Source organism: Furipterus horrens, unplaced genomic scaffold (genome assembly GCF_987537825.1).
Source record: "Furipterus horrens unplaced genomic scaffold, mFurHor1.1.pri manual_scaffold_17, whole genome shotgun sequence".
In the NCBI taxonomy this organism is placed as follows: domain Eukaryota; kingdom Metazoa; phylum Chordata; class Mammalia; order Chiroptera; family Furipteridae; genus Furipterus; species Furipterus horrens.
Window position 1 is genome coordinate 7,937,294 of NW_028327187.1, and position 23,988 is coordinate 7,961,281.

General features: G+C 44.9%; 1 protein-coding gene across 1 annotated transcript in view; it reads left to right on the forward strand.

Annotated features, from left to right (window-relative positions):
- Positions 1–16,749: 16,749 nt before the first annotated feature.
- Positions 16,750–23,988, forward strand: part of MSN (moesin) — a 67,980-nt gene continuing 60,741 nt past the window's right edge. The window contains exon 1 of the mRNA XM_090265356.1: positions 16,750–16,963. Coding sequence (XP_090121482.1) covers positions 16,952–16,963 — 12 coding nt within the window. The 5' untranslated portion in view covers positions 16,750–16,951. The remainder of the gene's footprint in view (positions 16,964–23,988) is intronic.

Genomic DNA, 23,988 nt, shown 5'->3' on the forward strand with positions numbered 1-23,988 from the left:
GAGGGTTCCTGGCGACCTGGACCCAGAGGGGACCACACCACAATGCATCATGACTGAGATGCCAAAGGTGAAAGATAAAGACAGAGTCCTGGGGGCAGCAAGAGAGAGCAGGAGAGTTGCCTACAAGGGGGTGACTATAGGACTATCAGCTGATTTCTCAGAGGACACTTTGCAGGCAGGAAGGGACTGGCAAGCAGTATTCAATGTGATGAAAGGCAACCTACAACCAGGATTACTCTATCCAGCAAAGCTATCATTTGGAATGGAAGAGCAGATGAAGTGCTTCCCAGACAAGGTAAAGCTAAAGGAGTTCATCATCACGAAGTCATTATTATATGACATGTCAAAGGGACTTACTTAAGAAAAAGAAGATCAAAACTATGAACACAAAAATGACAACAAACTGACAACTATCAACAACTGAATCTAAAAAATAAAAACAAAATCCAACTAACCAAAACAGAATAGGAACAGAATCCCAGGTATGGGGATCATCTGGAGGGTTATCAGCTGGGAGGGGGAAGGGGGAGAAATGGGGAAATGGTGCAGAGACTAAGAAGCATAACTGGTTGGTACAAAATAGACACGGGAAAGTCAAGAATAATACAGGAAGGGTGAAGCCAAAGAACTTATATGCATGACCCATGGACATGAACTAAGGGAGGTGGGATTGCTGGAGGGGAGGGGGGTACTGGGCAGAGGGGAGCAAAGGGGGAAAAATTGGGACTACTGTAACAACATAATCAATAAAATACACTTAAAAAAATACCAAGTTTAAAAAAAATAATACTACCATTCTAGTCCAGAACTGAAGAATGAATATACATCTTCCTCTTTACAATGAAAACGATGTGACCAATCATGTCTCCCTTTTCACAGGGACTCCAGGATGACCAGAGCTGAATTCACAGCTCAACTGTGTGAGACCTAGTGGCTTCCATACCTACACTCTATTCCTACTGATATCTCTTTCTCTCTCACCATTATCAACAGGGTTCCTCAGCTTTGACTTTCCTGATGCTAATGTCTGTCATCCTGATCATAAAATTTTATGTATTTATTTTTATAATTTTACTGTGTTTCTATAATTTTACTGTGTTGTTGCTGCGTCAGCAGCAGCAACAACAGCCATCTGCCTTCACCTGTACCAAGTGCGGCAGGGATTGTCACTCCCGAATCGGACTGCACAGCCATTCTCGGCGGTGCAGATAGACTCTCAAGAAGCTACGCCATCGTCTCTCGAGACGGACGGCTGCCGACGACTGTGTTTCTATGGTTAGTAACCTCAGATCATTGATTGAGAGATGGTTGGCCCACAGGAGATAAAGTAGTTCAGATCCTCATTATATTTTCCCGAACTATTACAATGGCTTCCAAACTGAGTTCTATACCTTGCACTTTATCTTATTCCTTCCAGTGTGTATCCTTCTGACCTGCAACATTATCCTTTCTAAAAGCAAAACCTGATTAAGTCACTCAGTTTGGCCCTGGCCATGTAGCTCAGTTGGTTAGAGCATCATCTGGATATGCCAAGGTTGTCAGTTTGATTCCTGGTCGGGGCACATAAAAGAATCAACCAATGAATGCATAAATAAGTGGAACAACAAATTGATATCTCTCTTCCTCTCTCTCTCAAATCAATAAATAAAAATGAAATAAAAATTTTTTAAAAACCATCAGCAGTTCCTCATTGCACTAAGGATAACATTAAAGTTCCCTAGTGTGGGGTGGAGAGCCCTTTGTGAACTTATCACCTCTCACTTATTCATACTTATTGAGTATTAACTATATTATGTAACACTGTGCTAAGTACTGGCACCCACTAGTGATAAAAATTACACTGTTCCTGCCGGTATGGAACTTGCGGTCTACTTGGGGAGACAGACTAATCAATTCAAGACTCAAATAAACATATACTTACAAACTGTGGTAAGTTCTCTAGAGAAAGGTTGGCTAGTTCTCTGAGAATATATATCAGGGAGCCTAAGTTTAGAAAATTGTACAATAATTGACATTTGATCTAACGGAAGGATTGGGTTTATGTTAATTAGGTAAGTTGTAGGGGGTGATAAAGCATGTGTCCCTGCAGAATAAATAGTATACAGCAAGCTTGTTGGATTGGACAAGCATGATACATTTTAGGAACAGAAAGAAGGCTGATGTGGCTAGGATAAAAAGCAACAGGCAGGGTTGGTTTGAGAGGCTGGAGAGATAAGCAGGAGCCAGGGCTTATAGGGCTTATAAATGTCTTGACAAATATTCTGTTCTGCATCATAAGGGCAAAGGGAAGAAGTCATTGAAGAATTTTAAGCTGGGGAGTGAAATGGTTAGATTTCCATATGGAAAAGATTCCTCTGGCTGGTTTGTGGATAATAGACTGGAGGGGAGCCAGAAAGATGTGTGAAGATCAGTTAGAACCTGACCAGGGTAGTGACAGTAAAGATGAAAAGAAATGGTTAGATTTCTTTCTCTCAATGGACTGAAATAGAGGGAATGAGGAAGAAGGAGAGGTGAAAAGAGATTTGAGAAAGAAGATCAAAAGGATTTCTAAAAATATTGAGTTGGTGGCATCTGTGAGGTGGAGCCTCTTTGCCACATGATTTTGTGCTGTAACTTCATCAGAAGTCTCTAATTTCTGTGATCTCTCTTGCTTCTTTGACTTTGTAGGTCCTTCTCCTTCCGTCTGATGCACCATTAACCCTCTCGCCCATCCTCATTTTCCAGGAGGAAGAAGTAGGGAGAGAAAGTGTCTAAGGTGTGAATGTGAAGGGTGTGTGTGTGTAGAATAACTGAGCGGGTAGTTAAAAGTGTGATTCCTCTATCAGAGCATCTGGGCTAATATCCAGTCAACTTCAGGTGCCAATGACTTTCAGTAAGTTACTTCATCTCTCTCAACTTCAACTTCCTCATCTACAATGTGGAGTTAATAATGCCTATGACTTTACGTTCTTATGAGGATTAAGTGAAATACTAATGCATATCAAATACTTAGAAACGTGCCTGACACATAATAAACACTCAATAAATATTGACTATTCACTGTAGTTAATGCAGTTGTGTGTGTGTGTGTGTGTGTGTGTTTGTGGCTGTGGTGGAGGGTGGACATGGGCAATGAAGACACTAGCCTGACTAGAGAAATCCAGCTGTATTTAAAGGGAGAATTGGGGTTGGCTGTGGACTGGGAGGGAGAACCAAAGATCACACTGTCCATATTTGCCAAGTGAGCACTGAAACTTAGGCCGGGACGACAACTCCTGTGATCTTTCTATTCAACTTACTGCTTCCTTTCACCGAGAGGAAAAATGGAGAGAAAATGTTTACTAAAAGGCAGGGTGCATTACTTCAGCAGGAAAAAGTTGAAATGCTCAAGACTTGGTCTAATGGAAGAGATAACATAGGTCCACTGTCACTATTTTGTACATCTGAAACTAATGTAACGTATGTCAATTGAAAAAAAAAAAAAGATAGGTCTATTAAATGGGAGATTGTGTAGAGCAGTGGAGGTAAGTGGCATTAAAAAAAATAAGGCTATTACTGGGTTTGGTGTCTGGAGAGCTGGATCCTAGTTACAGCTCTTATAATGACTGGCTATGTGGTCTTGGGCAGGATTCATACCTTCTCTGAGCCTTTTCATATCAGGGCTAGGAATCTCTACCTTGCCAAAGCAAGAAGTAAATGAGATAAGAAGACGTAAGATGTGGGAAAACAGACCATCACCACCACCATCTACAACATGAGCAAGCTTGTAATGTTGCACATGGCACATGGCAGCTGCTCCACAAAAAGTTCTAGAATGAAAATCAGCATCTGTATATATAAAAATATGAAAACAAACTGTATATTCCTGTGTGAAAAGATAGGTGGCTGATATGGAGCATGAAACCTCCTTTTCTGTTCCCAGGCTTCCAGCTTCTCTCTACTACCAAACGCTGGCTAGGAAGGTATTGGCTTCTTTTGGGCTCAGTCACTTGGATGGAAGGTCACTCCATAATGAGGGGCATTATGAAAGAATGATGTGTAAGGCGTATGCTGTGGCTTCATTTATTTATCTAAATCAACCAATATTAATTGAGATACTATTTTTTGTCAGGCACTATACTTCATGCTGGGCCTGTGATGGTGAGCCAAACATAGTTCCTGCCCTTATCAAAATCATGGTCTAATGGGGAGTGGCATGCTTTTTAATGGCTGCTATAACAAAATTACTACAAACTTAGTGGCTTAAAGCAACACTAATTTATTCTCTTACAGTTCTGGAAATTACAACTGTAAAATGGGTCAGCGGGGCTGCATTCCTTCTGGAGGATGTAGTGGAGAATCTATTTCCTGGCCTTTTCCAATTTGAGGTTATCTGCATTCCTTGGCTGTATTCCCTTCCTTTATATTCAAATTATGTGACCTCCTCTCATGTCTCCCTATTGCACTTATGAAGACCTTTTTTTTTATTAATTGAATTGATTGCTATGACATTGGTTCGCAAACCATGTAGGTTTCAAATGTACAGTTCAATAAAACATCTGCACACAACATAGTGCGGCCATCACTCACAGCAAAGGCTCTTTCTATCCCCATTTACCCCCTTTGCCCACTTCCACCTCCCCCACTCCCTTTACCTCTGGGTGTCACACTGTTGTCTGAGTGTATGTGTTATATGTTTTTGGCTGATCCCTTCACCTTTCATCTAGTTCCCCCACTCCCCTTCCCTCTGACAGCTGTCAGCTTGTTCCCCATATCCATGCCTCTGTTTCTATTTTGTTTGTTAGTTTATTTTGTTCATTGGATCCCACACATAAATGATATCATATGGTATTTGTCTTTCACCACCAGGCTTATTTTACTTAGCATAATGCCCTCCAGGTCCATACATGCTGTCGCAAAAGGTAAGATTTCCTTCCTTTTTATGGCTGCATAATATTCCATTGTGTGAATGTACCACAGCTTTAAAAATATATATTTTATTTATCTACCTTTAGGGAGAGGGAAAGGAAGGTAGAAAGAGAGAGAGAGAAACATTGATGTGTAAGAGAAACATAGATCGTCTGCCTCTTGCACGCCCCCAACTGGGGACCTGGCCCGCAACCCAGGCATGTGAGCTGGCTGGGAATTGAAGCAGCGACCTTTCAGTTTGCAGGCCAGTGCTCAATCCACTGAGCCACAACAACCAGGGGTGTACCACAGCTTTTTTTATCCACTCCTCTACTGATGGGCACTTGAGCCGCTTCCAAATCTTGGCTATTGTAAATAACACTGCAACGAACATAGTGGTGAATATATTCTTTCAAATTATTGTTTCGGGATTCTTAGGATATATTCCAAAATGTGAGATCAATGGGTCTAAAGTAGTTCCATTTTTAAATTTTTGAAGAAACTTCATACTATTTTCCACAGTGGCTGCACCAGTCTGCATTCCCACCAACAGTACACGAGGGTTCCCTTTTCTCCACATCTTTGCCAGCACTTGTTTGTTGACTTATTGATGATAGCCATTCTGAGAGCTGTGTGGTTTTAATTTGCATCTGTCTGATGATTAGTGACATTGAACATTTTTTTCAAGTGTCTATTGACCATCTCTGTATGTCCTCTTTAGAGAAGTGTCTATTCAGGTCTTTTGCCCATTTAGGATTTAACCCTCACCCAAGGATATGTTTATTGATTTTAGAGAGAGAAGAAGGGAGAGGGAGAGAGAAACATTGATGTGAGAAAGAAACATCAATCGGTTGCCTTCTGTATGTGCCCTGACCAGGGATCAAATCTGCAACCTAGCTATGTGCCCTGACTGAGAATCGAACCTGCAACCTTTTGGTGTACAGGGTGATGCTCCAACCAGCTGAACAACTGAGTCAGAGCCTTTTTCCCATTTTTAACTTGGGTTATTTGTCTTTCTGGTGTTGAGTTGTATAAGTTCTTTATGTAACTTTAAAGATTAACCCCTATCAGGTATATCATTGGCAAATATGTTCTCCCATACATTGAGGTTCTTTTTAATTTTGTTGATGGTCTCCTTTGCTGTGCAAAAGCTTTTTAGTTTGATGTAGTCCCATTTGTTTATTTTTTTCCTTTTGTTTCCCTTGCCCTAGGATATATATAGGCAAAAATGTTGCTACCAGGGTAGTCTGAAATTTTAATGCCTATGTTTTCTTGTAAGGTTTTTATGGTTTCACGACTTATATTTAAGTCTTTAATCCATTTTGAGTTTATTCTTGAGTATGGTGTAAGTTCGTGATCTAGTTTCTTTTATTTTCTTTTTTGCGTCTAACTATCCAATTTTCCCAACACCATTTATTGAAGAGACTTTCTTTACTTTATTGTATGCTCTTGCCTCCTTTGTCAAATATTAATTGACCTTAAAGATGTGGGTTTATTTCTGGGCTCTCTGTTCTGTTCTGTTGATCTATGTCTGTTCTTATGCCAATACCAAGCTGTTTTGATTAATATGGCTTATAATACAGTTTGATATTAGGTAGTGTGGTTCTTCCAACTTTGTTCTTCTTTCTCAAGATTACTATTGCTATTTGGGGCCTTTTGTAGTGCCATATAAATTTTTGGCATATTTGTTGTAGATCTGTGAAATATACCATTGACAGTTTAATAAGAATTGCAATGAATCTATAGATTGTTTTGGGTAGTATGGACATTTTAATGACATTAATTATTTCAATCCATGAACATGGTATATGCTTCCACTTATTTGTATCTTCCTAAAATTTTTTTCAGTGTCCTATAGTTTTCTAGGTACAGGTCTTTTACGTCCTTGGTTAAATTTATTCCTCGGTACCTTATTTTGTTGTTGTTATTGTTGCAATAGTAAATGGAATTGTTTCCATAATTTCTCTTCCTGATAGTTCATTATTGGTGTATAGAAATGCCACCAATTTCTGAATATTGTTTGTGTATCTTGTTACTTTACTGAATTCATTTATCATTTCTGGTAGTTTTTTGGTAGAGTCTTTAAGGTTTTCTATATATCATATCATGTCATCTGTGAATGATGACAGTTTTACTTCTTCCTTTCCAATTTGGATGCTTTTTATTTCTTCTTCTTGCCGATTGCTATGGCTAGGATTTCTAGTACTATGTTGAGTAAGAGTGGTGAAAACAGACATCCCTGTCTGTTGACATTGGGGTCAACCAGATAATCCAGGATTATCTCCCCATTTTAAGGTCAGGTGATTAGCAACCTTAATTCCATCTGCAACCGTAGTTCCTCTTTGTCATGTAATATTACATATTCACAGATTCTGGGAATTGTGGCATAGGCATCTTTGGGGGGGGGACGTTATTCTGTTATTCTGCCTGCCACAGGGAGGTAGACATTGAACTAGTAAGTACATAGATAAAATACATTATTGAATACATTATTGCAAACTATAGTAAGTGCTGTGGAGGAAATAAATCTCTGAGACTGAGAATAAGTAATTTCTTAAGAAGGTAGGACAAAGGGGAGTCTATTTTAGAAAGAATGTACAAGGAAATGAGTTATATATTTAAGCTTAAACCTAAAGAAAGGGAAGGAGCCAGCTATGCAAATAGCCAAAGGAAGAGTGTTCCAGGAAGAGTACACCAGGTGAAGGAACAACATCTGCAAAGACCCTAAAGTGAGAAAAAGTATGGTACTGAAGAAGAAGTAGAAGTAGCCCAAGTCTGGCCTTGCCTAGGGAGTAAGAGAGCTCAGATAGGAGCAGAGCACCTTGAAGAGGTAAATGAGATAATAAGTAAGTAAATGCAATGAAGTAAAGGGGTTTCATTATCTTCACCTCCATTCCCTATATAGTCTATGAGTCAGAGCCTTAGAAATGAGAAGCAGTCCCCCACCCAAAACAGCAGGCAACCCCATCATCAAGGGGGTATACTGTGCTGATTCAGCTCCTTAGAAGATGGGAGCAATCAGAATGTGGAACAGCAGAGGGCCAGTGTACTTGTAACTCAAGGACACAGCCAGCCAGTGGGTGGATACAGACAGAATCCTTTGCCCAGGAAGCCTGGATGATCTCATTTATATGGCAAGCATCATTAATCAGGAAGTCTGGAGCTGGGAAATTTTCTGGGAGACGAGGAGAGAATTCAAGCCTCAACGCTTAACTTCAGGAGCTGTTGTTGGAGATCTGGAGCTCACGTGGCAGAAGAAACATGACCGCCCCAGTTTCTAGATCAGCCACTGGACAAGAGAAGCAAACATTTTTATTAAGTCTCAGATCCTGAGCTGAGCAATCATAGCAATCTGTTCAGGCTTGCTCTTGGCATAAAGACCCACAAGCCAGGGTTGTACCTTTATTCTTCTCCTTAAGAACCACTCAGCTTTTATTTTCAGGAGATGTCCCCAGAGCAGCAGAACTAGAGGACCATTTTTTCTTTTTCTTTTTAACTTGATTGATCATTATTGCTCTTGAGTTTGGAGACCCAGCAGAAAGAACACTGGCTGGGAGTCAGGAGAGCTTGATTTTTCCCTGAGCAAGTCCGTTTGCTTCTTTTGGCTTTAGTTTCCTTACATATAAAATGGTGACGTAGAGAGTAGATGATATTAAAGGTGTGTTATTTTAAGATTCTGATTCCTGTTTTCATTACTTAACAAGATATGGGTGAGGTGGGTTAGGCAGTGATGAAGGATCTGTCTAGCTTTAAGACTGGGTGTTTCTATCAGAATAATTGGCTGGATGTCTTTGGACCTGGACATCTGGCAGCACATTTGATGCTTTGTTTATCTGAGGAAAGTAGAGTCAGCCTTCTTGGCCCCTAATCCTAAAGCCTTGGAAAAATTGAGACTGAGGGATTTGGGAGTAATATGTGTGCGAGGGGAAGTGGAGAAAGGCTCTCATTCCCCCGTGGCATTACACCACCCAGGAGCACATCCTCTAAGCCACTGGGGAGGCCCAGGAGCACATGATGTGGCTGGTACTGAGGGGCATATAAAACCTCGTGGAGGGCCCTGCATTTTCCCCACTGAAACAAAACTATCCATGGGTTCTCATCTGTAAGTGCACATGTGACTGGGTTGAACATAACCAAAGTGTTTTTGGGGAGTGGGAAGGAGGTGAAGGGCTCTCAAAATATAATTGGAATATTTCAGATCTGCATTTCTTAGATAAAGGAATATTCTACTATTTTCTGGTCTGAAATTAGGGGTCAAGAAATGTGAAAAAGTGTTTCAGGTAGATGACTCTACGTATCAGCAATTTAAACATAAACATTAGGCCCATGCACACACATGTATGCAAATGGACACACAAACAGGAAGCCGTGGAAGAATACAGAAAACACACACATGGTCAAAAAGAGTCACGTCTGGACCCAGGAAGACTCTGGGAGAAGAAGGAATATTGAGATAAGTACAGGAGGCTCTGTTCCATTAGTTGGTTCTCTCTCCTAACAGGAGATAATGAGGCAATAAAAGGGAAACTAGGGCCCTTCGAGAATCTGGAAAAAATAAAAATTGATAGACCTGCAGGCCGGACAGGAGAACGGCAGATTCTCTGGCCCAACTGAGCAATCCGTCCTGAGCTCCAAAGACAGGCCTGGAAGTGCGCTGGGCTCCTTTGGAGCAGAACAGAAGTGTGATCCCTCTCTGGGAAGCACTACAGCCCAGCCTGGAATGGAAAACAAGGAAAAGAGCAGCCGCTGACAAGACAAAGCGGGACGTAGGAGGAACGTCAGATGAGCACTGAGGAGCTCGGGCACCCCGGAGCTGGGGAAGGAAGAAAGCACAGGACGGCAGGAGAGCCCCGGGGAGGCCTTCGGGCAGAGCCAAGAGCGACCACACCAAACTGTGAATGTGTGGAGGGAGGGACAAGCCCGGCTCCGGGGGGAGGGCTGTGCTCAGGAGCTGTGGGGGGAGGGACAGAATGCCGAAGTTCAGTGTGTGTGCTGGGCAGAAGGGGTCACCTGGTGACTGAGCACGGGTGCCAGGTGCGGTGCTGAACGTTGTCATGGCACCCGTGTGGAGGACGGCCACGTTGATGGCCGGGATGTGGCAGCCTGCAGGCAGGGAGGCCAGGGAGAGTCGGTGAGGGCTGACCTAGGGCGCGGGCCGTGGAGGTGGGAGGGACAGAAGCTGTGACAGAGAGCAGAGCTGGGTGACAAGATGGCAGGAGCCAGGCAGAGGAGGGTTCAGAGGAGGACATGGTGGTGCACACAAGACAGCTGTCACAGCTAAACCGCCAGCAGATACGGAGCCCTGGGACGGAAGAGGGTGAGCACGCCTTGCGGAACCTCACACAGAACGAGGCCCCTCGCAGGCACCTGGTCACTGACGGAGGCCAGCGTCGGGGGACAGATGGATCTGTTTCTTCCAGGGGTAGCCAACCCAGTTTGAACTGTGGGCCGTTCTTGAAGGGCCATGTATTCTGAGGGGGCTGTTTTCTGTCTGTGCTCCATGGGCAGACTGGCCACATATGAGTGGTGTCTGGTCACTGGTCATGGGGGGCAGTGCTGGGGGGCTAGTGACTCTACTGGGAGACCGGGGGACCTCCCCTGCAGGGCTAATTTCATATTCCAACGGGACACTGGCTCAAATGGAATTGACATTGGCCGGCAGGGGGAAGCTCTTGAAAAGCTTCCAGCTTTATGAGAGGAAGAGCCAGAGAGAAACTCTCTTCCCTCTCACTGTGGTCCATTAGTATGATGAATAATAAATATTCCTAGGCACTTGATATTGGCAAGGTGCTGTATCACCGTTGTTTTATTATTGCCCACCCGCTATCTGGAGCTGTCTGGTCTGCCCACTCTGGTGCAGGGGTGATGGGAATCTTAAAATGCATCTCCTTCTTCGGGTCTGTCAGGTCACAGGGGAGGTTTATGAAAAGAAGGTGCACTTTGTACTCACAAGACCTGTGCTCAAATCCCTGCCCCACCATCAACAAGCCACATGACTTTTGGATAAGTCACTTTGCTCCTCCTAGCCTCAATGTCCTCATTTCAACCTCTAAAGATTCTTGTTAAGTTTTGAAATGGCCTCCCCACAGCTCAGCACATGATACATGCTGATGTTATCTTTTGCCCTTTTGTTCAAACCATAGCTTTTGCTTCTAAGAAGGGGGTGGAAGATTGAAGATGATTAAAAGCAAGATTTACCTACTGCTGTTGTTTGTAGTCTCAGCTATATTGTACCAAGAAGACCTCTTCATCTGGGGGAGACAGTGATATATTCTTCTGCCTATTCTCTTGTTTGTGTAAAGGGCACAGCTAGCCTAGGGTTTGGGCTCTTGCCCTGGGGAAAGGAGGAGAGAGAGAGAAGGCCTCAGAGTGTGTGGCCTCAAACTAATGTTTGTCCTCATCTCTTTGCCACATTTCTCTTCTAAGAATGGAAGAGAAGGGTAACATCACTCTTAGTTAATGCCTTCCCCAAGCATCAGAGAAGAGCAATTATACTGAGTGAAGCAGAAGAGGTCTCATTTAGATACAAAGAAGCACTTTCCAACAGTGATGAAAATGAAAAGTAGCTACCAGAAAGTACCTCTCACTAACTGGCCCCAGGCCAGGCACCAGCAGCAGCTGGCCTTGGCCCACAGCTTGGTCATGCCTAGGCACCTATAAGCCCAGCATCCATCTGCAGATTTCTTTGTAGCTCATGCCAAGTGGCCCTGGGCAGAACATGGGCTGCGGTTGACCTTGGTCTACACCTCCAGGAGGCCTGTGTGCATGGTGGAAAGCTTCAGACCATGTTGAAGCACCACCTCTCGACCACCTACACAAGCAACACATTCAAGGGATGGACTCAGCAAGCACCAGAGCTCTGCTCAAGTAAGTCCTGCCTGGTGGGGGTGGGCCCCTGCACAGCTGATCCTCCAAGGTGATCACAGCCAGTCCTTGCAGCTTATTGACCTGGGGGTAAATCCATCCCACTGACCTGCCAACAGCAATTAAGGCTCAACTACAAAAGGAGGGTGTACACAGCCCACACAGGGGAATGCGCACCTTGAGTATCCAGGATGGGTGACTGGGGAGGCTGTGTCACTGGACCCTATGGGACACTACTACATTAGGCCACTCTAAACTTGGGAGACAAAGCAGCTCTTCCTAATACATAGAAACAAACATAGGGAGGATACCAAAATGAGGAGACAAAGAAACATGGCCCATGTGAAAGAACAGAATAGAACTTAAAAAAAAGAACTGAACAAAATGGAGACAAGGAATCTTTTAGATGTTGAGTTCAAAATATTGGTTATAAGGATGTTCAAGGAAATTAGTGAGAACTTCCACAAGAAAAAAAGAACCAGTCAGAAATGAAGGATACCCTAACTGAATTGAAAAATAATTTACAAGGAATGAACACTGGGTAGATGGAGCTGAAAATCAAAATAATAATTTGGGACATAAGGAAGCAAAGAAAAACACCCAAGCAGAAGAGCAAAAACAAAAAAGAATTCCCCCAAGTGAAAATAGTGTAAGGATCCTCTGGAACAATTTCAAGCATACCAACATTTACATCACGGGGGTGCTGGAATGAGAAGAGAAATAGCAAGAAATTGAAAACCTATTTTTTAAAAAATGATAGAAGACTTCCTTAACCTGGTGAAGAAAATAGACATACAAATCTAGGAAGTGCAGTGAGTCCCAAACAAGATGAACGTAAAGAGGCCCACACCAAGACACATCATAATTAAAATGCCAAAGGTTAAAAACAAAGAATCTTAAAAGCAGCAAGAGAAAAGTAGTTAGTTATTTATAAGTGAGCTCTCATAAGACTGTCAGCTGATTCTCAACAGAAACTTTTGTAGGCCAAAAGGGATTGCCAATAAATACTGAAAGTGATGAAAATCAAGTACTTACAACCAAGATTACTTTACCCACCAAAGCTATCATTTAAAATCGAAGGGCACATAAAGAAGTTCACAGACAAAAAAAAGCTAAAGGACTTCACCACCAAAACAGTAATACATGAAATGTTAAATGGTCTTCCTTAAGAAGAAAAGAAAAAAGATAAAAAATATGAACAATAAAAATGGCAATAAATACATGTCTATCAACAATTGAATCTAAAACAAAACAAAACAAACCAACCCCCCCACCCCAAAGAAAATGAACAGGTAGAACAGCCACAGACTCATAGATATAGAGAACATTTTGAAGGTTGCCAGATGGGAGGGAGGATCAGGTGTTGAGTGAAAAGGTGAAGGGATGAAGAAGTACAAATTAGCCCTGGCTGGTGTGGCTCAGTGGACTTAGTGCCAACCTGTGAACCAAAGGGTCATTGGTTCGATTCCCAGTCAGGGTACATGCCTGGGTTGTGGGCGAGGCCCCCAGCCGGGGGTGTGCAAGAAGCAACCAATTGATGTATCTCTCGATTACATAGATATTTTTCTCCCTCTCTTTCTTTCTCCCTTCCTCTCTCTCTCTAAAAATAAATAAATCTTTTTTAAAAAGTACAAATTGATAGTAACAGAAGAGTCATGGGGATGTAAAGTACAGTACAGAGAGTATAGTCACTAATATTCTAATAAATATGTATGGTGTCAAATGGGTATGAGATTTATTGGGGTGATTACTTAATACGTTATATAATGTCTAATCACTGGGTATATACTTGAAACTAATACAATATTGCACGTCCACTGTAGTTTAAAAATAAAATGATTCATGAAAAAAATTGTCACCATTTGGTGGACTGGGGCCAGGTGTTCCCTTATGCAAAGTATTCCTGTGATTCAGGACTGTTCTCTACCCAGTATCTCTCAGGTATTGCCTCTCCTGAACCATGGTGTCCTGTGAAGGAGGAATACCATTTAGAATGCAGAAGCTTCTTCATTGCAGTGAGCTTAGGTCTCAGGTGGGAGGTGATTACAAGTCCAATCTCATTTCTCTCTTGAGCTTGGCATAGACTTTCACATAAATCAGCTTTGTGCAGTTCCTGCTTGCTATTCCCTTGACTTTGACACTTAAACATGCTGTAGCTCCAGAATAGTCCCAGCCCCCTAGGAATTCTGAGCCTTTCCACCTGGACCCCATGCCTGGCCCTAAAGCTCAGGTCAAATTTCCTTTTTCATCGCCTACCCCCTGATTCAGATGACCCCAGCTTTTTTGGACTCCAGCTCCAGAATGTCTCTGTACCACTCTTTGCTCATCCTGGCTCTCATCTAGCTTTGCTGCTTGAAAAATATTTGCCTGTTTCTTTTTGAACTTTCTGAATTCAGCTCTTCTAAAAACCCAGGGGTCTTCATACCTCTTACTTCCCTCACCAAGGGTAGCCAGTGTATGTGGGGATATTTAGCTCTTATTCCCATGTCTTGTCTCTAGAAACACGGGCATAAACCTCATCATATCTAAATGTAATTGTAGAGATTACTCGGGTCCCAGGAAGATTGAGCTAACTCATTTACACGGGATCATAGTAAGGAGTGAGGTGGGGCAAGAGCAGAAGTTCTGGCCATACAGGCATGAAGCACTTTGCAAAGAGGCAGCAAACAAAGGCGTGCTTCTCTGGCCAGCTTGAAGAACAAGACAGCAAGCACCTGAGCTGCCTGTGCTCTGAGATGGGTCCTTCCTAGCCAGAGGTTTTGAAGTCTAACCTTCAAGCAGCATCAGCTACTCGACCATAATCACTATAACCAGCTTATGTTTGGTGAAGTGGGAGGGGAGAAAATTTCTTGCTTGTGTTATTGCAACTGCTTAGCTGAACTCTTCGCCTTCTCTATCACCCCCTGAATCCATTCTCCAGACTGGTAGCCCAGTCTTGGGTGAGTCCTTTCCTCTTTCTGGTTCTCAGTTCTCTTGGCCTTAATGGAGGCTCTGATTATCTATGCTTTCCTTCCTTTCCCCTCCCCAGAAGGCCAATTCTTCTCTCTCAGTCCCTCTTTCCATCAACTTTCCTAGGTTCCCTACCCTCTGACCTCCCTTTCCCAACTAGGACTCTGGTGCCTCCTTTCCCTTTTAATAGTGTTCAGCTGCTTGGTGCTCCCTAATCAGCTCTCCCTTCTCGTCTCTCTCTGCCTCTCTGTCTCTCTCTCTCTGGTGTGTGTGTGTGTGTGTGTGTGTGTCTGTGTGGTGGGGTTGTTGGCATGGGACATGGGGAATGACACATAGGGGGTTTCCACTTCCCAGAATGGATAATGAAAGTTGGAGTCTCCAATCAACTTCCCCTCCCCCTTTAGGCACTTAGCCTAGTTCCAGGCCCTTGTGGGCTCTAGGAGAATATAAATGAGGGAACCAGTGAGTTCTTTGAACTTCTCGGAGGAAAAGGGCCATGAATGCCAAGGAATGTGATTGGCTGCCATTGCTACCCTTGCTGCTGAGGCTTTCTGGGGAGTGCTACTCTTCCTTAGGTCAACTGCTGAACTCAAGGAAATGGTTTGGGCAGGGAATTTGATTTACTCTAGCACACACTAATGAATCTTGGCAGTCATGAGAGACACTGAGGCACATTGACTCATGGACACTGTTGAACTGGGAATGCAAAGAAGCAGGAAATAGGACTGCTGATTCCTGAGTGCAAACACAAGGCCAGTCTTTATGCAACCCTACTAGACTCATCTATTTTCCTAGGGAGTTTACTCCCTTTCTCATTATTTTATAATGTCAGAGTGGGAAAGGACGTTGGAAGCCCAGGAGTGCAGCCCTTTCTTGTTGTAGAAGGGGAAACTCAAGCCCAGAGAAGAGAAGGGACTTACCGCAAGGCCACATGGTGGTCACAGTGAGTTAATGGTAAAGCTATGACTCGAAGCCAGTTGTCCTGACCACCCCTCTGCAATATTCCTTCTGTTGTCCCAAGGTGGCTCATCATCCCTGAGGTATGTGGTGCTCTACTTCACAAAGGATACTCAGAACAGTTGCCAGTGGATAGGAGAAAAAAGGACTATGGCCAGTCATTTTCAAAATAAAACTCAGACAACCAGTTAACTGCTACAGTCTAGAACACTGCCGTCCTGGGATTCTGTGACCTTGGCAAGAAGTGGAGAGGGGCTTGGCAGACACATCTCAAGAGAGTGGACTGCGGGTGCCTCTAACCTTGAGGAATTACAGCCTTATCAGAAAGTGAATTATGTAAATTGGTGAATGCATTTGGGGAGGGGTAAAGGATTAAGGACATTGATTTGAAGACAGTGGAGACCTGGATTTGAAGGAAAGAAAGCAGTAGGGGGCCGATTTTGGGAAAAGAAGCCTAATTCTGATGAAAACGACGATTGAGCAAGGATGGGGAGGAAATATGATGGGAAAAGGGATATAGAACCCTACATCCAAGAGAATGGATGAAGTGTTGGATGAGTCAAGGCGCTGTAGCCAAGAGAGAAAGAGAGTTTCAGAGAGATATGGGATCTTCAGATCTCTGAGGAGTTGTTAGGGACATCATGTAATTTATGTGGCTCCAGGGAGCAGATGTGACATCCACAGGTGGAAGCCACAGAGGAAAGGAGTTCAGTTACCCACAGGAAGAACTTTCTAAGAGTCGGAGCTGTCTTGAGAGGGAATATGCAGTTTTGATAGGTAGCGAGATCCCCATCAGTGGAAAGTTGCAGTCAGGGGCTGCTTAAGTCTTTGCCAGGGTGCGGCCCAGTGTCCGGCCCTCCTTTGGGGTGGGGCCGGATGGCCCGGATACGGAGGGCTAAGAGCTGTAAGGTGGGTGGGAGAGAGCAGGGTGGGTCTGGGTGGGGATGGGTGCCCCCCCCCGGGGGGGCGCCGAGTCCCAGCTCGACCCCCACGTGGCTGGCGTTGCCCACTAGGGCAGGGCTGGGCGGGGCGGGGCAAGGCCGGCGGCCGGCAAGGAGGCGGGCGCGAGGGCGGGGAGCGGCGCGGAAGCCGGGCCACATAAAGGAGCGGGTGGTGCGACAGGGGCGGCTCTTTCCTGGGTGGGGTTTGTGAAGTCGTGGCCCGTTAGCAGGAAGCCGAGCAGTCGCCCCGACGCTAGCGAGGGACCCAATCGGAACCCTCAGCCCCCAGAGTCCGAGCCGTGTGCACTGCGCGTTCAACGCTGTCCGACAGCTCCTAGTCAAACTTCTGCAACTCCGCCGCCTTTGCCGCCACCATGCCAAAGACGGTGAGTGCAGGAGGTGGGCGCTGCCGGCCCCGGGGGCTCCGGCTGACCCTCGTAGCCCGTTGGTGATGGCTGAGGGCTTGGCCAGCCGCCGGGCCGCTCGGGACGCCGCGCCCTCCGCCAAGGCCCGGGGTGGGGAGGGGCGTGAGTGGAGTCCTGGTATGGCGCGCCCTCGAGGGGGGGCGCGGGTGGGTGGGTGGGTGGGTTGAGGTGGTCCCGGGCTAGAAGTGTGGACTGGGCGGGGCAGGCCCGTTTCTCAGATTCCAGTTCCTTGCGTCTGGGATGCGACTGTAGGGAAGGCGTCCTTGGGGGCCCAAGTTCTGCTCTTGTCCCTGACAGGCCATAGGCACAGGGAAGAAGACTCCGGTTTGGAGGAGAGCACGTCCCCCAGTCCCAGGAATTGGCGCCTATTGGGGCAAGGCTCCCACTGTCCAGGAGGGACCTTGGGAACCGAGAAGCAAGGAGGAGGGAGATGTGAAGGGCGGATCCCACAGCCCCACTCATCTTTCCCACACACTCCCCAGGCCGTCTCAGTTGTTTCCCGCTAGGAGGGGAGGAAAGAGTGGTGGAGGGATTCATCGAAGCCTCTTGCTTTTAACCCAGGAGTGCTAAGATTGCACTAGGCACCAGCCTGAGAGGGAGGTCTGCCCTATTCCCTAAGGGAGAACACTGGTTTCTTCCTTTTCTCCACTTGCCAAATCCCTGCCCCTTCACGCCAGTTCTTAATGGCTCTATATCTCTTACTTTCTCCTCTGGACTGTTCCGTGAAGTGTAGATACATTTTCTTCTGTGGGGCCATACTTTTCTAGCGTGGTGGTAGCTTCTAGGATTTGGTCTCCACCCCACTGACTGTTATGAGAAGAGCAAGAAGCCTCTTGGGAGTGGGGCCTAGGGGGGCCGGATGCCCAGGAGGGAGGGGCGGGGGAGGAGTGTGCCTGAATAATGAACCCTGCTTGCTTTTGTGCAAGTCATGCCAAATGGCTGCTAGGGCCCTTCCCTTGCCCAGCGGGGCCTGGTGACCACCCTGGTTTGTGTCCTTTAAGCCAGGCAGCTTGTTGGGCTGGCCTAGAATATGCAGTTCTCCTGGAAGCCCCTCCCTGGGACTGCCTGAGCCTTGTCGAGCTGAGATAGTGACTAGTAGCCTTGAGAAGGGCTGAAGGTCTCTGGATGAGAGAAGTGGGAGAGAGGGGGCAGTTCTTGGGGTGTGTACTACTGAGCTTTGGTTGCCACGTTGCTCTATTCCAGTCTTACTGCCAAGTCATTCTTGCCCTTCCCGAACCCTGTCCTTCAGAAACGCTGCTTTCAACAAGTATGTGGTTCTACCATCTCTGTCTCTTAAATTGCTTTTGGTTTTATGCCATGAGGCTTTTCCACACTTGTCCACCCGCCCCCACCACACACAAAGTGCGAGAAAATGGTTTTGAAAAGAGGGGAAAATACCCCATTGTCTCTGCCAACACACGATTACAGTGAACCTTCCAGGAGCCCCCTCCTTGGGTTTATCTCTCTGTGGTTGACTCCTTGACCCTTAAGGTATGGCTTTTGTCTTAACTAGGTGGGTGGATCTCTGGGAATCCACAGTCCCATGACTTGTCTTCTCTAGTGGCATTTCTCATTTTCAGTTCTGTGATATCTCACATTTAAACACAACTTCATGGGTCTGGATATTGTCTCAAAGTGGCCCTAACCATTCATTTCATCCTTAGTCAAAAGTGGTAAAGAAGATGGCGTGGTGATTCTTTTCCTGGGTGTGGAGAGAGACAAAATGAGCTGTTTGAGGTCAGACCTAGGGTACTGAATACACCTGAATACTGAAGGTGTTTTTTATGCAGATTGACTGAAATTGGAATGAGGTTGGAAGGAGAGGGCTGAATTTTGATGGACAGGAAGATCTGGATATTTTTCTATGCTTTTTGGCTCAAGGAATGGTCAACTTCTAGGAGAAACAACTAAATCATGCCTGTTAAGACCATAGACTCTTAAGTTGGATCTCAGAGACTATTGATCTAATAACATACATACTCTCTCTCTCTCTCTCAACTAATGAGGTTATTTAGTCCTACAGGAAAGGACCTACGTAAGGGCTTATGGTGAGAGAACCAAGATTGGGGTCCAGGCTGTATGATGCTCTCATCACATTGATCCTCTACTCTGACTCAGTGATTGGGTTCTTAAAATTGAGCCCCTCTCTTGCCCAAAGCAAATTGACACCTTTTTTCATGCCTCCCTGGTCCTCAGATAAAAGGAAGTGGATACTTTGAGCAAATTAACCATTATTTGCATTTGTATGGTCTCTTGGTGTGAGTTAGGGCTGTCACAAGGTGCCTCCTGTTTTCTCACTCCTCATCTCAATGTTGAGGTATCCAGGGGCACACTCTAATCCACTGCATACCAGCTAGTAGCTTTAATGAAGGAAGAAAAATCCCCCTGTTCTCTACTCCTTCTTCACAGTGTGCTTTAGGCTATTTCTGGAGTATGACAGATAGGGAAGGGTAGTGGAAAAATCAAATCCATTCATTCATGTGAACCATGTCTACAGTGTTTCCAGGGTTAGTTTCACTTTTGCAGCCAATTGTCTCCCACAGTCAGCCCAGCCTCCCCTAAATCTGTTAAAACATGCCCCTCTGCACCCCCTCCCTGCCAATTCTTGGATTCTGCTTCTAGTTGCCAGGATTCTGCTTTAGTAACCAGAATGGAGAACTTATTAACTGCTATTTACACTTTCTGGTGATGATAAGAAAGTTACAAAAAACAAAAAACAAACAAAAAAACCCCTAAACTTTTTCTCCCTTCCTATGTTCTTTAACTGTGTCAGATCACAAAGTCTTTGGGAGAGTTGAAATACCTAAAAAGAGATTGTTTTGAATTTTCAAGGTGTTCTTGAGTTTTTGGTTTGTTAAGAGTCGAAAAGGTTCCTCACAACTGTCAAATCCAACACTTCTCATTGTATAGGTGGAGAAACTGGGACCTTCAGATGGGGGGGGACTGACATAATGATGCAGCATGTCAGTAGCAGGGCTAGGACTTGAATCTAGGTCTTAGAGGGTCAGTCTTGGTAAAACCACCCCGGTTTGCTGGGTTTTTAGCCCTAGCTCCATAGGTCAGGGCAAAGGTGATCAAGTGATCATCCATGTCAGCAGACGTAAAAGCCCAGCTCCTTAAGTATTTGAAGGCTTCTGGGTTTGCATTCAGCTAAACTTTAACAGGGGCTGTGTGGACTATTTATTCTCCTGCCATTCCTAGCATTGCTTGAGCCACTCGAGTGGCACTAAAGTGGGTACTTGGTAAATAGGAGGAAAAAATCTCAGTCTTTTAACCCTTGAACTAGCTCTGCCTGCAGACTTCAGGGTGGGGCAACGGATCAGGAATGGAGGTTATGTGAGAAAAGGGTGACTCTTTGTTTTTTTCTTTTTTTTAATTTTCTTATTTTTTAAAAAATTATTTTATTTTTGTTAGTTTTGTTTATTTATTTATTTATTTTGAGAGAGAGGGGAAAGGAGAAAGAGGGAGAGAAACATCACTGTGTGGTTGCCTCTCACTCGCGCCCCCAACTGGGGACCTGACGTGAAACCTAGTTATGTGCCCTGACTGGGAATCGAACCAGCGAAGGGGTGACTCTTTGGATCCTGCATCTCTCCAGTTCTTTGATTCTCCAGTTTACTTGGCCCTTCGTGAACATGTAGGTGATAAGAGACAGAGCAGGGACCATCCTGGAGATTTCCTTTAGGCTTCTTCTTGAATAGCCCTCTGGGCAGAGAGAGCCTGGTGGGACAAGACGGTCTTTATGGGATCCTTGAAGATCCCAACTAATCTATACTCTTATTTATGTTAGGCTTGGAGAGGGGAAGGTTGCTTTGTGAGTGGGTGACAGGTGGTATTGACCAGTAGTCTGCTACCTCTCCGTTGTTCCCTAGCTGCCTGTAACAATAGCTTGTTTTCAAGGTGTTCCTACTTTTCACTCTCTTACTCTTTTCAGGGGACTGCTTTACTGAGTGCTGGACCTGGCTGGGACATTTAGAGGTCATCCGGTCTATCTCCCTGACTCCAAATCTAATTCTCTCTAGATGAGCTGATAGCTACATATATTCTGAACTCTGTTCTAATAGTGTTGCTTGACAACAGTGTGTCTGGGTCCCTTCGTGTTTTCCTGAGAGTCCCCCTCACTGGAATTTATAATCTCAAGACCTTCAGAGGGGAGAGGATCCAGTATACCAAACACAACTACGGTCGGGCCTTTCATGGCTAGAGTTGCTGAAAATTGGCATCATTACTGGTTCGGAACAGTCTGTTTCTGATCTTTCAAAGATAGAACTGAGTTTATCATGTACATCTTTCCCAACTCACAATCTTTTCTCCCTGATACTCCACCCCACTATTCCTTCCCCATAGAAAGGAACAATACAAGGGCGGTCTCTTTCGGGGCAGTCTATTGGTCAAGTGAATGAGACGCTCCTGTCATAATTGATTGGCTTTGCTGTTCATCCTCCTCCCATTTCATGCTTGACAGAGCTGAAATACTTTAATTCCAGGTTCTGATTTGTGGTACTTGGAGGATTAGCTCAGGATTCCATTGATTTGGAAGGTGGGTATTGGGAAATGGCAAGTAACGCTGACCTCAGAATTTTTCTATGTAAGGAAAACATCTTCCCCTGTCCTCAGTAAACTGATCCGAATAAATGGGCTTTTAGGCAAGTCCATGCTTGAGGCCCTCTGTCTCTCCAGCTTGTCATGAGGGAACTGCACCAGCAATAGGCATACTCTAGGGACCTTTCCGGTACTGATGTTCTTGAGACATTCTTTCCTCAAAATCTGAGTGCCTTCTCTGTACCAGGCAGTGTATACTGGCAATACAAGGTTGAACAACATGTTCTTGTCCTCCTGTACCTCTGGAGTGCTGTTTCTTCCTGGGTACCACGTTGAGGATGGAGAGTTTCTAGCTTAGGAGTTGGTTTCTTTCATTAGTAGTGCTGACAAGAACGTGGAGGAACAAGAGAGAAACCAATGAGACTCTATTGTGAAGGCTGTGGGTTGACTGAAGGGTCTCCGACAAACACTGAAAACTTCATGGGTTTCCCTTCCTTTCTTCTCACTGCCTGTAAGGAGCATGGACTCCTTGTTGTTCTGCTGACAGGTCAGGAAACTACTAGGTTATATTTCAGATTTCATTTTAACCTCACGAGTGTAGAAGTTTGATAATTTGATAGACAACAAAAAGCTAGTGGGCATACACCAAGCTCCTAAGGTATCTAGCACCAGTGAACTGAGGGCTAGCTGTTCTGCAGTACAGCATTTCAAGTGCCTCTGTACTTAGGATGACCGAGAACTTCCTCAGCCTTCAACTTCCTTTTAGCCAATTGTTCTGGATGGTCTAGGTTTCTCACGGGAGTGTTTTGAACCACAGATCAACCGAGCTGGTGTTAAATATTTTAGCTCAACCTTTTTGTTTTAAATGGGGACACCAAAGCCCAGAAAAGGGAAGTGATTTGAGTGAATTGGTGATAGGGCTGGCACTAAAATCCGACCTGGCCTGGTGTAGGGGAGGAACTTCTAATGTCTGCCTTCTAAATGCAACTCACTGCAGGGTGCTCAATGTTTTCTTCCTCTGTGCTGAAGGTGTCTTGACAATAGTGTTACTATGGTCATGGAAAGAGCAAATCCTTGTTCGTGTGTAGAACTGACCTCAGAAGTTACTTTATATAGAAATGGTTCAGACTCTCACTGTGCCTTTGGGAGTCTTTGTAGCACTTCCCAGGAAGGTAAGTGTTCTGCTTTGACTGTGAAGGGTGATAGAAGGTGGATGTGTGCACTGAAGGGAGATAAGGAGAGGACAGTAGCAACAAACTCCTACTTAAGACTAGACCTCACTGTCCTAAGAGTCTATATAGAGTATAGTTATTTATTTTCCATATTTATACCTAGAGGGACCTCCCAGCTTCTTAGGGATCATATGAAGCTGGTAATAGTCTGGGTAGGAGAACTTGGCTTTCCTGATTCCCAAATCAGTCGTCTCTCACTGGATTCGGTTATGTTGGAAGAATGACTCTTTCCACCCAGGGGACACAGAGTTCCAAAGAACAGGCTCTGTGGTGATTGTATTAACAAGATGGCTGTGGTGGAGTTCCCCTATATAGCTTCTGCAGCAGCAGGTTTCAGTCAGTGAGTGACTCAGTTCTTTCTGGGACCTGAGAGTAACTTTTTGTTCTTCCTTCCTGCCCCTCACCCCAATTCCCCACTTTCCCGTTGCCATTTAAAATGTTGAGCTCTGACCTCTATGTAGTCTTACTCAGTACTTCATCTTAAGGTATTCCTTGAATTAGGAGGATTTTATGGTACTTTCCACTGTGGTGACAATATTTGCTGCTGTAGCAACCATTTGAATATGGACTACAGTCTCCTGGCCTTAACCCTTACTGGTCGCCTTTACAGGTATAAACAGGTAGCTAGCCAAAAAAGTTTTGTCCAAGCCTTTACAGAAAGGGAGCATAAAGTAGTGTGAAAAGCGTAGACACTGCAACCAAACTGCTTGGGCTCAAACTCCCAGCTCTGTGACCAACTGGGTGCATAGCCTTGGGCAAGTTACGTAACTTCTGTGCCTCATTTTCCTCAACTGTAAAGTAAAGATAATAGTACCTATCTCATAGGGTCATTGTGAGTATTAAGTGAGGCAATTCATGCAGAGTGCTTAGGATTGTGCCCAGCATCTAATAAGTGCTATGCAAATCTTAGCTATTATAATTACTTATGAGACTGTTATATGCCCAACCCTTTTCTAGGTAGGGTGGTAAGAAAGAAGGCAGGCAGCTGCATGATCACCATTTATTGAGTGGTTACTAGGTAGCCGGAGTCCCTAAGGCGGTTTGACGTTGTAGTCAACACCGGCAACTCCTGCGGCGCACCTGAACCCAAGCTGTATCGACTCCGTCTTTCCCTTGGACCCTTCAGCTGCGAAGAGAGGGGGGGTCTGCTGCATGGGCAACAGCAGACCCTCCATATTACCCTGCCCAGGCTCTGTAGCTTCAGCGTCATCA